The sequence below is a fragment of the Tenrec ecaudatus genome, chromosome 6 (assembly GCF_050624435.1).
Source record: "Tenrec ecaudatus isolate mTenEca1 chromosome 6, mTenEca1.hap1, whole genome shotgun sequence".
Classification (NCBI taxonomy): domain Eukaryota; kingdom Metazoa; phylum Chordata; class Mammalia; order Afrosoricida; family Tenrecidae; genus Tenrec; species Tenrec ecaudatus.
Window position 1 is genome coordinate 83,245,313 of NC_134535.1, and position 17,872 is coordinate 83,263,184.

The following is a 17,872-nucleotide window of genomic DNA, read 5'->3' on the forward strand; positions in this document are numbered from 1 at the left end:
AAAAGAAAACTCAGTTATCTGGGTATCTGCGTCACAGTTCGTTCTTAGTGTAAGAAATAAGTTGACTTAACTAGAGTCTATGTAGGCAAGTGCTTATTTCACCAAATATCCTTTGAGATTGCAAACCAGATGATAATTCCAGGGAATCATACAAACAAGCCTTTTTGGATAAAATAAGTTCTAACCTGAAAATATTATTAATTTAACAAAAGAGCAACTTTCATATTTATTATAAACTCTTTATTAGCTGGCATTTATACATATGAAGTATGTCTTTGACTAAATATTATATACAAAACTTATGAAATTATTCCAAATACAAAATTATAATGATAAAGTAAAATAATCAAGATACATCAAAGAAGTATGTGATTCAGTCAAACTTATAATCACATATTTAATATGACGTAATACTTTCCTTAAAAAAAAAGGCCCACATGAGTACTGTAAAGTGGGCAATTGTTGCTGAAAGAATAAGTGGTTTTCATTATGCGGAACATGGTGGGAAGTGACACGATACAAATTAAAGTTATTAAAGTCTTCTGATTTTTTTATGTAGTTGCTAGTAAGACAAGAGAAAGTAAGACTATGAGGACCTGCCCAAGTACAATATTTTTATTAGATCTGATTTCAGTGGTGCTTTTCTGGTAGAGGTGGTCTGTCAGCCACTTTTGGTAGAAGGAGGGCCCACTATAGACACCAGGAAAGCCTTTTCGACCACAGCCATGTCCGTAACTGGTAATTCCCATGACAAAAAAGCGCCTCTGTTCTGGCAAGTAGCACATCAGCGGTCCACCACTATCACCCTATGAAAAAAGTCCCAAAATAATATGAGTTACTTCTATTATTTCTTAAGCCACAATCAAGCTGAGGGGTGGGTGGGGGGTGGGAATGTAAACATCGACAGAACATAATAGCACACAGAAATACATAGAAGTATGCACTAGTAATACTTCTCTGAGTTAAAAGACCATCGATTAACAGAACCATGCCTTAACAGAAACAGGGGCTATTCAATCTGGCTCAGGCAGGAAACACAGCTGGTGCAGAAACTTCCCATGTGCATTCCTTTGACAAGGAACACTATGAATCAAATTGTCGGACTTCTAAACACACACATCCTGGAGGAACATAACTTAGAGAGTGTATAAAAATAGAGGGCTGTCTGCTGGAACACTTCTGCTGCCGATACCATTGGAAAGCATCACCCTCAGATGTATGAAGGGTTCTTTTCTGAATGAGGGTAGTTTGTCAGTGAGCGGAGAAGAGTAAGCTGGGGTCTTGCAGGAAATGACAGCTTCCTTTTCCCCCCTAACTTTTCATTGTGAGTTAGGCGAAGGCTTACAGAGTAGATCATCCATTTTACATTCAATAATTCAGACACATTTTCTTTCTACTTATGCATTCGCATCCCTTTAATGCACCATCACTTAGAACAATCAACCATCTGAGATCTAAAGGCAGCATCTGCCCACACCTCAAGCTCAGAGGGCAGGAAAGAGCAGGAAAGAGGATGCAGGGAAATGGCAAACAGGGAGAAGGTGGGAAGAGTGCTGTTCCATTGTAGGGACGGCAGCCAACGTCACAAACCCAAATGTGTAGGAATTGGTGAATGGAAAATCAATTTATTCTGTCAACTAGTGCTCAAATCACAATTTAAAAAATGTTATCAAGGTGTTTAGAACAATAATAATCCTCTCTCTAGGAGGATGTTGCTACTGGATGTTAAAACACTGGCATCTGACACCCTTCATTCCACTTAAACAAATAATCTTGCATCAGCTGCTAAAGAGGCAACTATTGGTCTTGTTCCATTTGAAGCAAAGGAGAGTGAAAGAAGTCAAATGAAAGATGCAAGGAAGAAATTCATGCACAGGACCAATGGCCCACTTGAACTGTACACTCCTTTACCCTGAACCTAGAAGAACTAGATGGTGCCTGGCTACCACTACCAACTGTTCTAATTAGGGACACAAAAGAAGATTCCCCCATTAGAATGGGAGAAAATGTAGATCAAATTCAACTTCTTAACAGAGACTAGACTTACTGGTTTGGTAGAGACTAGAGGAAACCCCAAGAAGGTCACCCTAAAATACCCTTTTTGCCTGGAACTGAAGACACACCCAGAGGTCACCTTACAGGTACATAATACAATAAAAATAAATAATCACACCTGGGAAAATGTGCACCTTGAAACAATCAACTATACAAGACCAAACAGTCAACATTTATCCAAAACAAAGAGGCTGGGCAGGGAATCTGGATGAATGGAGACTGGGCAGGCAGGGTGTGAATGGTGAGAGTGTGGACAACATTCCAGGGACTGTAACCCACATCACAGAACATCTTGTACATGAATTGCTGCATGGGAATATAGTTTGCTAGGTAAACTTTCACCTAAAATGCCATAAGATATTTTTTAAAAAGAGAAAAAGAGAGAGAAAGATTCAAACGGCAGAAATCAAGGAACCAGAAAAGCAAGAGGATTTGAATTTGGGGAAGAAAAAGAATATTTAAAAAACAAAAGAATAAAAGGAGAAGGTGACATTTTTAGACATGATAATTAAGAGTTTAACCCAAAAAAAGTGGTTAAAGACTTGGCTCAAGTTTCCTTCTGGCCTTTGAAAATATTTGTAAGTGTGGTAGTTACGTAATCTGGTGTCAGTTTTGGACTTGAGAGACTTAAGAGTGAAGGGCTGGAGTCTAGTCTGTCAATCAGGTAATAGCCTATGAGACCTCTGTGTGGGCATGGACTTCTCCTGAGGATGCTGGGAACTCCTGTGCTTCCTCCCTCGAGGCAGGAGTCTCTCTCTCTCTCTCTCTCTCTCTCTCTCTCTCTCTCTCTCTCTCTCTCTCTCTCTCTCTCTCTCTCTCCTCACTTCCTCAGAGGAGAAGTCACATGGACCTACCCTGATGCAGCCAGAAGCCTGGACCTGGAGAAGTCAATGGGAGAGACCCCTGCCAGTGCTGAGATGCCACTGAATCTACAAGACTTCCCACCCACTAGCCTGTGATCTTCCTACATTCAGCATCATTGCATGTGTTCAGTGACTCTGAAGAGGACTTTTTAGATTGGTGTCGGACTTTTGGACTTGTTCTGGACTGGGCTGGGATGTTTTCTCAACATTCAATTGCTCTTGTATCTAAACCTCTTTCTTACATTCATTTGAGTGTCTATGAATTTGTTTCTCTAGTCTACCCAGATTAACACAGTAAGTAAAATTATTTGGTCTTACCCTGCAAGAATCAAAAACTCCATCTTCATCACCTGCACAAAACGAAGTGTTAGGAATTATTCCCCCATAACTCTTCGCAGAATTACACATGCTTCGAGAAATAAAATGCACTTCTGCTTCCTGTAAGATATTTGTACCATTACCTAGCAACAACAAAATATCAATATGTTATTTTGGAGAGCAGGCATTTTGACAGTGATGTTCTTGGTGTTTGATAGATTTTCTTTGCAGGGTGGCTGCTTCAGCAGTTCTGTAAAATTCTGTCCATATATGACCATGTATCTGCCTAGGAAAATTCTGAAAGCATGTCCGTCAAAATGTCCATGATTTTTAGCTCTATGTGGCAGCATGCGCCTCACGGGCAAGTTTGGTTCTCTAGAGTCTCACCCTCACGAAGGCTCAGCGAACCACAGAAACCAATCCTCTGATCCGTTTGGCAAATGCCCCCAGAATTCCAGTTACCTTTCTAAACCCCCTCCCCTTCTCACGCAGACCTGCAGAGTGTGTCTCTAACGGTTTTCAGTAGCAAGGTCATGCCAGCCTACCATGTTGCCGGAGAGCCCAGTTAACAGTCCGAGCATCTTGAGCTCATCTTATGGATTGTGAAAACGATGTGACATGGCACGAGACAATGTACTATAGTGTGGAGGGGACGCCTCGGCTTTGAGGCAGGCAGCGTGTGCTTGAGTTCTGACCCCATCGCTTAGCTGTGCAACATTAAACAAGTGATTTACTGTCTGCCAGCCTCCCTCCCTTTCCTCAGCTACAGTACGGCATTTCTCACAGCGTTGTTGGAGGCACTTGGAAAGCTTAGTGGTTTATAAGGAGCTGGCCTAAAGAAAGGAGCCTTGCTCCTGTCCTGTTGTTCCTCTAATTGTGGATAAATATTCAAGAAATTTCCCAGGATCCTTTCAGACCCAAGTCTGCGCTGCTTCCTCTGCTCCATATTGTTTTTCTTATCTTCCTCAGAGAGGTTTCACAGAGAACAGGAAAAGACGAATTTCCAGGTCTTGTATGCATCGCTCTCCTTCCACAAACATTTAAACTGCTGCAAAATGGCCTGTGAAAGGAGCCTGGTGTGCAATGGTTAAAGAGCTCTGCTGCCAACCAAGAAGTCAGTGGTTTGAGGCCCGGCACAGCCTGGGAAGGGAGCCCTGGGGAGCAGTTCTCAAAACCCCAAACCCAAACTCACTGCCATCGGGTCCATGTCGACTCATAGCAAACCTTGAGGAATGGGGAGAAGTGCTCCTGTGAGGTTATGAGACTAACTTCTTGCAAGAGAGGAAAGCCCCATCTCATGCCCACAGACAGCAGTCGGTGGTTTCCCCTGCGTGACTTTGCAGTTGGCAGCGCAACTGGTAACCACTGTGCCACTCCTTGGGGGCAGTTCTACTGTCCAGAAGGGTTGCTGTAAGTCAGAATCTGTGTGTGGGGGTGGGGTGGGGGGTGGGGGGGGTTAGGGCCCATGAGGCACCGGGGATGGGGGGGAGGGGAATGAGATACATTTCGTGATTACGATTGTTCCCAATTGAACTGTAATTACCCTCAAGAAGTTTAATGTATCAGTTCAACCTTCAGCCTTTCTAGTCAACAAGGTCTGGATTAGACTTGCTTCTTTTTAACCTGAAAAGATGCTCAACTCCTGACCTGCTAAGTAGGAATAGAAACATTAATCCACACCAGTCTGACTGGGAAGAGACATTAAAATGGATTACTATCTTTAAAACCACGACTCTCCTGGAACCACTCATGGCAGCTGAATCTCTGCTGCCTCATGGCGAGCCTCTAGACAAAGCAGAACTGTTCCTAGGGGTTTCTGACACTGTCCCTCTTTACAGCACTAGAAAGCCTCATCCAAGAAAGGTTCCCAAATGGTACCTGGTGCCATTACCAAGGGCAAAGCACAAGAGCTCCATTCCTCTCCTTCATTTAGGTCGACATTTATTACTGGCCTTATATTCACTAAGGAGAATATATGACAATTGATCCACTAAATACTAAAGAGTCAAACTCCAAACTCACTGCCATGGGGCTGATGCCAACTCATGTGACCCCACGAAACAGGGCAGCACTGCCCTTGTGAATTTTTGAGACTGTAACTCTTGGTCAGAGTGGAGACCCTCATCTTTCACCCAGGGAGCAGCTGATGGCTTCAAACCGCTGACCTCGTGCTTAGCAGCCCAACGTCTGGCCATTACACTGCCAGCGCTCCTCTGATAGTAAACAAGGAACTATATACAAAGAAAACGGCATCTGGTTTCTTACAAGCAAACTCATTATTTAAGATAGGCAATTGTGCCACCCAGCTGGCTCCATCGCCTGTCGGTGTCTGAAACACCATGATTTTCCCGGAGAATGTGTAAAGGCTCACAGAAATCATCTATTTCTGCTTTGGAAAAGCATTTACTCTCCCCAAAAGTAAAATAAAATGTATAGGCAAAAAGACATTCCCTGTTTGCTGCTTTGTACACACCCGTGTTTCGAATACATGATGTAAAGAGCACGAGACAAGGTGATACGGAAATCTCAAAGGATTACCCTCTTCTGTCCATCATCTAAACGTATCAATAAAATTCAGGCTTTTTACCTGTTTCCTGTGTTCTTCCCCAGCCACTTATGAAACATTTTGTCGTTTGGTTCAAGTTTTGGAAAACATCAAAAGGTAGACAAATAGGTTGAATATAGTCATTATACGTCACTGCTTTTTTCAACTGAAAAAGGGCAATGTCATTGACATAAGATTCAAAATTGAAGTCTGGATGGACTATGATTGCGTTGATTTTGATCTTCCTACTGTATGAATAGCTCACATTAATTTGATTCGTTCCAATCACAGCTCTCCATATTAGAGGATTTCTGGAAGAGAGCACATGTCTTATTAGAGCACATCAATACGTAAGAGCTTAAGATATGATTAAAGACTCATCTCTCACCAACAGACAAAAGGATAGATTGGTCAATAGATGGCCCTGGGACAACCAGCTAACCATTTTAGAAGAGAAATAAAATTAGATTCCTGAAATACACTACACATGAAAAATAAACCAGGTGAATTAGATAACTAAATATACAATTTTAAAAATATTTAAGAGTAAAAGAGCAGAGAATGAGCGTAGTTCTTAGGAATTTAAGCTATAATTTCTGAAGGGAAAGGAAGCGCCAAACCCAATGCAGTGGTCAACAAGAGGCTGGTCAAAAGCTTGAAGAAATCTATGAATGTGGAATGAAAAACTTTAATAACTAGCATCTGGTTTTACAAAACTAATTGACTGACTTAGCTAGGTGGGCAAGACTGAGTTGTCTAGAGAAAAACCCGTGACATTCATCTATGTCCAAGAAAGAACTTTGGATCAAGAAGATACCCCAGCCCAGTCCAACTCAAGTCCATAGGACCAGTGCTAGCTGCAGGCCAATGATGCCAAGAGGTCAACAGGAAGTAGACCACAGGCCAGTGAGTATAAACTCATGTGCCTACAAGGGCCATGGAAAAATCATGTCTCTTCACTCTTACTCTTATACAAAAGGCCACATTCCCAAGGAGCTGTCACCAAGTTACCACTTGATTGACAGGTTTAACTCTGCCCCTAGTTCCACCCCTCAAAGTGCCTCTTTGACATATCCAAGCACACCTCAGGATTTCTTTCTCTGGCAGCCTTGTGTGATAAGAGGGCCTTCAGACTAGAAATCAACTTTCTAACAGAGGACCCATCTTCAAATCACTGTAGATTGTATTTAATATGACAGCTACCACTTCAACCTTCTACCAGTAATGTGTGCTAAAACTGCACACCAACAACGGAAACAGTTAAGTAGTCCAGTAACACAGAGGACTAGTAAGGGAAACGGAGCTGAGCTCATCCTTCAGGTTAACCTCACTGAAGACTATTCTCAAGGATTGTTTCAAACAACACATCTTCAGGAGTTTTACAAAGAGTTAATATATGGGCAAGGCACCTTTGGCTAAAATCTGCCATCAATTCCAGCAAGTGTAAATGAGAATTGGGAAATTTAGAGCAGTGCCGTTCAGACACTAAATCTGGACGCAAGTAATTTGGTTTAGGTTTTATTGCCTGGAATGATCTGTGGCAATTACTAAGCTTTTTCAGTGATCTTAAAAGTGCACTAAGTGATCTCTCAAAAGTTAGAAAAGGACAAAAGCTAGTTTTATAAGTCCCAGTTCTGCTTTCTTTGTCTAAAATGAAAGCACTGCCTTAATCTCCTTTGAAATAATGATGCTTCTTTGCTGGTCCATTTATTTACTTATTTCGAAAAGAATCCATTTGGTCCTACTCTCACTTACCAACAATCTCGCTATCCAGCATTTCACATTTAGCATATTCGTAAGCAATCTGCTATCCAGAGGACACACTCTGCCCAAGCCCTAAACTATCGAGCTCTCCCACAGAGTCCATTCTGACCAGAGCGGCCCGAGCGCGGGGGAGGACCGCCCTGTGGGTTTCCAAGACCGTGGGCAGCCTTTCCACTGCTGAGCTTGCAGTTAACAGCCCAACGTGTAGCTGCTCACACCACTCAAAATACACAAATGGTAACCCTGGACCACTGTGAGCTTCCGATGAGATGAGAAAGAATTGTATCAAAGACCTACTGGAAAAGGAGACAGAAGAAAAACAATGATTGAGGGGAGAGTCAGCGTGGTGCCTCGCACTGCTTTCTGCCATTCTGAGACCCAGAAGGCATCACACAAGGATGACACGAGCCAACTTCATGATCCGCCTATTGGCACAGAGATACCGTGTGGACAGAAACAGAGGGAAACAAGGTCACCCACATGCCCACTTGAACAGGGAAACCCCCTGAGGATCTGTGAGGCTGACATTCTTTATGGGAGCAGAAAGCCTCATCTTTCTCCCTCAGAGCCGCTGGTGGGTTTGACCTGCTGACCTTGTCATTTACAGCCCGACACATACCCACTACACCATCAGGGCTCGCCTATTAAATGAGAACTTATGAAAACCAGGCCAACCTTACCAGAAATGCTAAAGGGAGTCCTTTCGACAGAGACCTAACAGCAGACAACCACCTGGTATTAAGAAACATGACATCACCCCAGGTAACCCAGCTACAAAAAGAATTCCCAAATATGAGAATAAGCTTCCAAAACTGAAAACAAAGAGCCAGATGATTTGTCGATCTATAAATTATGACAACTACAAAGCGAAAAGGAAAACAGACTAGAGAGGAAGTCAAACCATCTTAAACTGGAACAGACGGTTTTAGACACGTCGTTAAGCTCTGTCAAGTCAGCTCCAGCTCGTTGCAGCCTCATGCACACAGGAGGGACCGCTGCCCGGCGCTCGCCGGTCTCACAATGGTCGTCGTAGCTGAGGCAATTATTGCAGTCCCTTGGCCATATTCCACCTCCTTGAGGGTCTTCGATGTCTCACTGAACTTTTACTTTACTAAGTATGCTGTTCTACTCCAGGGTTTGGTCTCTACTGTAACATGTCCAAAGCACGTGAGATGAACTTTCTAAGAAGCATTCTGTTCGTACGTCTTCCAAGACAGATGTTGTTTGTTCTTCTGACTATCCATAGTACTTTCAATATTCTTCCCCAGCACCACACTTCAAATGCATCTTCTTCCATGTGTCTTACTCATTGTCCAACTTTCCCGGGCATATGAGGTGAGGCCAAGTACAATGGCTTGGTGCAAATGCACCTTAGTCCTCCAAGTGACAGCCATGCGCTTCAACCCTTTAAAGAGATCTTCTTGGGCATCGGACTTGCCCGATGCTATCATGCGTTCTTTGATTACTTGATTGCTGCTTTCATGAGCATGGATGGTGGATCCAAATTAAATAAAATCCTTGATAGCTTTGATAATTTCTGTTTATCATAATTTTGCTTTTTATTCCAGTTGAGAGGAGTTTTGCTTTGTGTTGAGTTTTAATCTGTACCGAAGGCTGTCGTCTTTGACCTTCATCGGTAAGTGCTTCAAGACGTCTTGGTTGTCAGCAAGCACAAGCGTGTACTCTACACATTTCAAGTTGCTCATGAGCCTTCTTCAAACCCTGGCGCCATCAGTTTCTTGGATGATCGGTTCGGCATGCAGGTTGGATAAATTTGGTGGAAGGATACAAAGATGACAGACACCTTTGCTGATTTTAAACCATGCAGCATACTCTTGCTCTGGTCTAATGACTGCCTTTGGTTCGTGCACAAGTTTCCCAGGAACACAATGAAGTGTTTTAGATTTCCCATTCCTCTCGAAATAGATCTATGTGTCTATATTTATAGGTTTAGTATTAAGGTGGCAGAAGGACCTTGGGCCTCTACTCAAGCACTCCTTCAATGCATGAATATTTTCTTTTATTAACTTGGCATTCTACGATGCTCACCCTCCCGACACAACTGCTGAAGCCAAAGCGGGTGAAGTTAAAAAAGCGGCCATCTAACAAGGAAGCAACAAAGCTCACAAGAAGGAAGCACACCAACCCATGTGGTCACAAGATGTCCACAGGATCAGGTATCAGGCATCAGAAGACCCAAATCAAACAACCGTTTTTATGTGAATGAGGGGGTTTGGAATAGAGACACAAAGCCCATCTGTAGACAATTGGAAATCCCCTCACAGAAGGGCCACAAGGAATGGAAGAGCCAGCCAGGCAGTATAGCACTGACAAAACACACAACATTCCTCTAGTTTGTTAATGCTTCCCCCACTTACATGACCCCAGTTCTATCTTACAAATCTGGCTAAACCAGAGCATATACACTGGCACAGATAAGAGCGCTCAACACATGGAGTCCAGTACAGATAACCCCTTTAGGAACAATAATGGGAGTAACGGTACCATGAGGGGATAAGGGAGGTGGCAGGGAGAAGGGGGAGAAAGTGGGAACCGATTGCAATGATCTACGTACAACACCCCCCACCAGGGGGATGATCAACAGAAATGTGGGTGAAGGGAGACAGCAGACAGTGTAAGATATGAAATAATAATAATTTATAAATTATCAAGGATTCATGAGGGTGGAAGATGGGGAAAGGAGGGAAATAAAGAGGAGCTGATACCAAGGGCTCAAGTAGAAAGAAAATGTTTTGGAAATGATGATGGGAACATGAGTACAAATGTGCTTGAAACAACATGGATTGTTATAAGAGCTGTAAGAGCCCCCAATAAAATTATTTATTAAAAATTTTAAAAATTGAACCCTATAAGGTTCTATAAGTCCTATAGGGTTATTATGAGTCGGAATCAACTCAAGGGCAGTAAATGCTGATTTTGTAGCAATCTTTTTCTACGTTCCAACTTACATCATAATCAAGTGCAGTTTACTCAATAAAGTCAAGGGTTGTTTAACATTTGAAAATTAATCAATTTATTTTACCATATTAATATACTGAAATAGCATTGTACAGTAAGACTCTAACTGTTAGGGGTTAAAATTCTGTACGTGGATTAGAGCTATACCACTCAAAATCAATGAATCTTATTTTCATTTTGATTACTGCAAAATATTCAAGTATGTTGTATATGACATATAAAATGTTTCACCCCTACCACAAACGACTGTGAAAAGAATCATGTATACTAACAAAACTATCTTTTCAAATGCAGTAGACGTCACACCCTAGAGGGACCTATGTTAGTAATGTCTACTTGTTCCTCTTCATTTGGTCAGCTCAAACCCCCCCGAAAAGAAAAGGTTTAATATCTCCTTGTTGAAGAAAGGTTACCCCTTAGTGGGGTCTAAGACCAGAGTGATCATTGTCGCTGTGGCCACGACAAAGACTTACGCATAGCCCGATGGTGAGGATGGCACCAAACCAAGCACCGCTTCACTGTGCGTCTGGGTCCGCTAGATGCTGCCTGACAAGTCCGACCACTGGCCAGCAGTGCGCCCTGAAGATGAGATGCTACGCTAATGCAAAGTGAAAAGAGTGCATTTCCCCTAAGAATGGTCAAGGAATTTTGATGGAAATCCTTGATCACAATGAAAGGAAAGAGAGCCCTAAAATTTAAATCTTAGGGCCTAAATTTAAACCTCTTTTTACAAAAGCTTGTCAATAATTTGGTCCATGTGAGCTGACAGGTGGTGAGTGGATTTTTCAAATTGCAATATCCTGAATGTGGGGGCCAAAGCGCAAAGGATAGACCGACTCCATCCAAGCTTATGTTAGTGAGGTTTGGTCATTTGTACTACAATCAACAGTCCGTCTGGAATAATATCAAGCATTATCAAAAGAGACCATTTGAAATATTAATATTTAATCAAAGTTGTACACATGTGGGTCTATTAAAAGAACTTTCAAGCTTTGCAGTTGCATTGCAATATGCCACTGAGTCGATTCCAATTCGCATCGGTCCTGTTGACAACAGAAGGAAACGGCTCAGTCCTTCGCCATCCTCATAATTGTTATCTTTGAGACACCGTGCAAACTTAAGAGTCTTGCTCTTCTTCATTGACCCTCCCCTTTACCAAGCATGATGTACTTCGCCAGGGATTGGTCTCTCATGACATGTCCAAAGTACATGACATGAAGTCTTGCCATCTTTGCTTCTAAAGAGCAGTCTGGCTGTCATGCTCTCTGGTATTCCGTGATACTTTCAATAGTCCTCCCCAGTACCATAATCCAAATGCATCCATTCTTCTGAGGTGTTCTTTATTCACAAGCCAACTTTTGCATGCCTGTGAGGCAACTGGAAATACCATGGCGTGGGTCAGGCACACCATAGTCCTCACGATGACATTCCTGCTCTTCAACACACGAAAGAAGTCTGTGCAGCAGATTTGCCCCGTGCAGTTTGACTTCTGCCGCTTCCATGAGCATTTATTGTGGCTCCAAGTAAAGCAAAACCCTCGGCAAGTCTAATCTCTCCCCATGGATCATGCTGTTGTCCACTGGTCCACTTGTGAGGACTTTGCTTTTCTTTCGCTGGGCTGTCGTCCACACTGAAGGCTGCAGCCCTTGATTTCCACCAGCAAGTGCTTCGAGTCCCCTTTTATTTCAGCAAGCGACGTGGTGTCATCGGCGTACTGAAGGAAGTGGATAACCTTCCTTGAATCCTGAAGCTGCTTTCTTCTTCATAAAGCCCGCCCTCTCGGTTCATTTGCTCAGCAGATAGCTGGAATCTGTATGGTGAACGGGTACAGCCCCAATACACATCCTTCCTGATTTCAAACCACACATTACTACATAGTTTTTGTTCAAATGACTGCCTCTTGGTCTTGGTACAGGTTGTGATCACAATGAAGTGTTCTGGAATTCCCATTGTTCTCAGTGTTATGAATCATTTGTTAAGATCTACACAGCTGAATACCTTTGCATAATCAATAAAACACAAGTAAATAAAAAGAAAGTGAGCATCTCTCTAGTATTCCAAGATCTCTTCTGAATCTGGCTTAAATGTCTGCCAGGTCTCTGTTGATGCATCTATTTTTGAATTGTCTTCTGTAAAATTTTATTTGCATGTCATATTAATGATACTGCTCAAGAATTTCAGCATTCTGTTGGATCACCTATCTTTGGATTAGGCCCAAATATGGATCTCTTCCAGTCCCACGGAGTAGCAATGTTTAAAATGTAGTAGTAAAATTCTGAGTAAAACCCATGATCTTGAGAGTCTGTGAGTTCCATGTGGTCATTACAGTGTATCATCGAACCCAGCTGAGAAGTAGAGGCTGTGGGACAGCCTCTCGAAAGGGAAGATGCAGTGTGGGGGTGGGTGTAGGAAATTGACATTGAAGGAAATCTTGGGTCTAGAGGGGACTCTGGTTGTTCAGACTATGAGTTTTACTAGGGACATGAATAGTTTTCAATTCAAGATCAGAAATGCGCAGAACACAGCTCTTTGGTCAGAACAGCTTCTTCGCTGCTGTGCTCCCAGGCAGGCCTCTAGCTGGGCTTTTGCTCCTTGGCCTGGCCCCTCCCTTGTTCAAGCAATTTTACAAAGCTCTTTTAGCACAGAGAAATACTCAAAGGAAACTCCACTCCGCCATAAGCCTCTGCTCAAAAGCACTCAGTAGTAGCTCCAGGGGTCAACAAACCTTCCCTGGTTAAGGGCCTAAAGGCACCCCACTCTGCACGTGAGCCTCCCGCTTGAAGGCTCTCAGTTTCACTTGCTCTAGCTCGGCGGCGGCTGCTCTGCCACACTTCTGGGGTCACAGCTTTCTCTATCCTGCATCTAGGAGGTTCACTGCGCAGGGGTCACAGGATCCAGAGGACCTGCTGCACACTTGGCTCTTCTCTCTTGGCAGTGAGAGCCTCCTCCTTGCTTCTGAGACAGCTCATTCAATATCCGCCAGGATGACAAAACTGACCGCGGCCCTCATTAGATTTCACCATTAATGGCTGTTAACAATCACTTGCAATTGAGTCATATAATTCTATCAGTATCTTCCCCCATCTTTTCTGCATCAGGAGATTGAAGTTTGGTGGGAATCACAAAGACTATGGCTAGAAAAGTCATGTTAGATCACTCATGGGACTACATTATCTCATCCCCATTTCTTAGGTTTTGGCCTTTTGTCAAAGATCAGTTGTCCATCGCTGGATAGATTTACTTCTGGCTTCTCGATCTCGTTCCATTGGGCTATGAGTCCGTTGTTATACCAGCATCGGGCTATTCTGATTCCTGTGGGTGTGTAGAATGTTTCCAAATCAGGACGTATAAGGCTTTTTCACTTTGTTCTTCTTGAGAAGTGCTTGGCTGATTTGGGATCTCTTTCCTTCCCATATAAAGTCGATTCGTTTTTCCATCTACTTAACTTTTGATGATGGGATCTAAATCGGAATTACATTATATATGTAGATTGCTATGGTTAGTATTGACATTTTCACAATATTAAGTGCATGGAAATCAACACCCACTGCTATTTGATCAATGAGAGAGAAGAGACAAGAGGAGCCGAAATGGGCATTCTTCTCCCTACTACAGGCTGCTCACCAGCATGGTGGCCTATCCTGAAACATTTCTCATGCGAGGAGCTAGCTCTGTGCTTTTGTGAAGCTGTGGTCAGCCCAATAATGGACCACCTGGTAGCCTGTCTTTCATTCCCTATTTTCTACATCCCTTCATCTACGCGATGCATAAAGTTCTCAGGGGCTACTCCCTCCAAAATGGGCAGTAAATCCCTTCTTTATAGTCTGTTCTTAGCCTGAAAGCCCCACTGAAACCTATTTACTTTGGGGGATCCTACTGGCATCTGACACCCCAGTAGCAAGTGTCAATGAGATGGCTTAACACAATGGCAGCAACAGTGAGCTTAAGCATAGGAACACTTGTGAGGATGGCACAGGACTGGGCAGGATACCGTTCTGTTGTGCATAAAGTAGCTATGGGTTGGAACCGACTCAAGGGAACCTGTGATAGTTAGGGGCGGGAGGGGGGCGTTGTGCCAACCTGGCTCCCATAGGAACATGTGGGCAGAGAGTGGCCTGTCAATCAGGTCGTAGCTTGATTGGAGGGCAACTGGGGATAAATGGCTCTTTGAGGGTGGCCTCTTCTTTCTCCCTGGAGGCAGCCACACACTCTCTCTGCTTTTACCTTCCTGCCATTGAGTCACTCAGAGACCTGCCTGAGCCTTGGAGATGCGTCCACAGCCATTGGATCCATAAGACTTGGCACCCACCAGTCAGTGATCTTCCTGCACAACCACATTGCTTGTCTAAGAGTGATTTATGGACTAGTGTTGGATTTATGGAATAGTATCAGACTTATGGACTTGATTTGGACTGGGCTGGGATGTTTTCTGAATATACAATTAGCCTTTATATAGAGATCTTTCTTACACATATATGAGTGTCCCTGGATTTGTTTCCTAGTCAACCCGGCCTAACACAGCACCTAACAACAACAACAACAACAAGAACATCCCTTCATCCTCGATGCCTCCTGATGGTATTTTCCTGTAAGTTTTATTGCATAGACTTTCTCTCAGATTCTGTTTTCTAAAGGACTGAACTAAATGACATAGAGTATAGCTTACCTGCTCCGGTGGTAGAGTCGAGTAGTTACAACAGGGAACCTATGGACTACAAAGTCCCAAACATTTCATCTTTACAGAAAGAGATTGCCAAACTCTGGTTGAAAGCATTCATTTAAACAAATATTCATTGTATACTGTTTATTATGCTAACTGAAATATACTACTGAACTGAAATAAACTTGTTCTCTACCAGGTCAAAATATTCCCCTTAAGGGACCATAGCAGAAGTTGCATTTTGAATACATACCTGGAGTCTTTAATGCAGTGGGCAGCTGTGAGGACCCACCTCTCTTTCACTAAGCTTCCTCCACATATGTGAATGAGAATACTGCCAGACTGGACTTGCAGGCTCACTATCCACGGCCATGCACCAGCTTGAGCGTCTGTGCCCCCTATAATCCGAGAACCTTTTAACACATCCCCCAACGGGGCCGTTCCACAATCTAAAAATAAAAGTGATGTTTTATTTTATCTGAGTGGCTACATTACATGTTACTTCTTAATCTGAGCATACTACTATAATCCTTTAAATTCCTATTTTTTTAAAAACTGGAGACCCAATGATACCCATAGTTTGAAAGGTTTTTTAAAAATTTTAAAAAGAAGACAAAGAACATTCAGACATAAGAAGTAACTCTTGATGTCTCTGTGTCTGGAGTGAAAGAGAAGAAAGGGAACCAGAGATTCAGAGGAGAAACGAGTCCACAAGACTCACAGTCGACAGGAGCCAGGAGCTCACCTCGCAGAGACCAGAAGAACTAGAAGTAGCCCAGTTACCAAGACCGACCATTGTCATCAGGACTACAATAGATGGGTCTAGATTGAATGAGAGCAAAATGTAGAACCGAACTCAAATTCTTGAAAAGTCTGGGCTTGCAAGACTAGTCCAGACAGGAGGGTTACTAAAGCTTTCATCCTGAGACACTCTCGAAATCTTGAACCAGAATTACTCCACGGGGTCACAGTTTAGCTAAGGAAGGGATGGGCTCGATCATGAACAACAGTATCCAGGGCTAGTGTGTTCTTTTACAAAATCATCTACAGGAAGTCAAACAAGCAACATGGATTCAAAAGCAAAGAGACCACAGGAGGCATGAAAATCAGATGACTGGCAATGGAATGGAAATTATGAGAAAGCTGACATGCTGGAAAACTTTAATCGATGTTACTAAACAAACGGAGAAAAAACTGCTCAGTGGGAATCAAATGTGCTGTGTAATCGGTCACCAAAATCAAGAAAAAGTTCATTGCTTAATGAGCACTATTAAGACAAAGATGAGTTAATTATTTGCAAATAGACAAGAATCCCGAACAATTCATTAATTTAAAAACTCTAGTCACCAAAATTAGAGTTTGAAAATGAGGTCAATTTCATCGACCCGGTATCATGCTAAGGTGATTGGAGCCTAAGGTTGGTAAATCAAGTTGGTCCTCGCGCCATTTAATTGTGGGGCATTTAATTTCTTAATTGTAGTGTGAAATGGTTCTTTTTCTAAAAAATCCTTTTACTGGGGGCTCTTACAGCTCTTATAATAATCCGTACGTCCATTGTGTCTAGTACATTTGTACATATGTTGCCATCATCCTTTTCAAAACATTTTCTTTCTACTTCAGCCCATGATATCAGCTCCTCCGTCCCCCGCCCTCCCTTCCTCGTGCCCCTTGGTAATTTGTAAGTTATTATTTTCATATCTCACACCGACCGCTGTCTCCCTTCGCCCACGTTTGTGGGTCGTCCCCCTTGAGGGGATGACCACTGTGGTGGGTTCCCCCTTCCTCCCCCTACCCTCATGGTATCGACACTGGCATTACTGTTCCTGAGCGGCTTATGTCCGGGCTTTCCTGTGTCGAGAGCTCGTATCTGTGCCAGAGTACATGATTCCTTTTTTCAGAGGGAAAAAGAAACCTCAAACTGTTTTGAGCAGCCAACGTGGGCAGCTGCAGGCCCAGTTTGGCAGCCAACAGTGGTTGCTGCTCCGTCTCAAGGAGCCCCCTGGCCCGGGGGCTGGGGAGTCCACCGAGGGCAGGGCGGCAGGTCAGCAGTCCAGCCACAGGGACTCAGAACCTGCTGGATGCCAGCGGATTGGGGCAGTTGGGTCTGGCGTGATTCTGGCTCGTGGTCAGAGGATTTGCCTAGAAATGGCTTAGGCCGGCCACACCCGATCAGAGGAGGCTGGGACCACAGAGAGAGGCGGGAGGGGCAGGCACCCAAATCCAACCCTTATCAAAGTTGGAAAAAGACAAAGGGAATCAGTTCCCGGCAGACCCTCCTGTGAGCCCGACCCTCCCCCGACCCCCAAATACCCTTTTCGTGGTGCTCGGTGGCCTCCCTGCTCCGGGCCAGCGCCCCCCAGGAGCGGAGCCCCCTCCTCCGCTCAGGTGGGTGGTGCTCCGAGGACCAGAGGGAGCTCCCCAGGACCAGCAGCAGGGCACTCAGGAGGCCCGGGCCCATTTTAGAACCCCCCAGTGGGCAAGATGGCGTCGGGCATGTCCCGCACCCTCCTCCCCACTCCCCACCCACCTTAGGCCTGCCCAGGCGCAGGGACCATGGGGCTGACCGGAGGGGGCCACCCGCGCGGGGGTCGAGGTACCTCGGCAGGTGAGCGGAGGTGCTGGTGGGGGGTGGGGTGAGAAACAGGTGAGTCATGGGAAGTGGGCAGCAAAGGGGGGTGAAAGGGGAAG

General features: G+C 43.9%; 1 protein-coding gene across 1 annotated transcript; it reads right to left on the reverse strand.

Annotated features, from left to right (window-relative positions):
• Positions 1-551: 551 nt before the first annotated feature.
• On the reverse strand, positions 552-17,642 carry TMPRSS12 (transmembrane serine protease 12). Its single transcript, XM_075553292.1, has 5 exons — positions 17,495-17,642; positions 15,438-15,633; positions 5,824-6,092; positions 3,237-3,379; positions 552-806 (listed from the first exon to the last, which is right to left on the reverse strand). Exons 1-5 carry the CDS (start codon positions 17,640-17,642, stop codon positions 552-554), a joined length of 1,011 nt encoding a protein of 336 aa, XP_075409407.1.
• Positions 17,643-17,872: the final 230 nt, after the last annotated feature.

What these genes read in the sequence shown, in the direction of transcription:
- TMPRSS12 (XM_075553292.1), bottom strand. Translation starts at nt 17,642, where the DNA reads ATGGGCCCGGGCCTCCTGAGTGCCCTGCTGCTGGTCCTGGGGAGCTCC. An exon ending in CACCGAGCACCACGAAAAGG is followed by an intron (nt 15,634 to 17,494) that starts GTATTTGGGGGT and finishes TTTTATTTTTAG; the next exon opens with ATTGTGGAACGGCCCCGTTG. An exon ending in GAGTTTTTGATTCTTGCAGG is followed by an intron (nt 807 to 3,236) that starts GTAAGACCAAAT and finishes CTTTTTTCATAG; the next exon opens with GGTGATAGTGGTGGACCGCT.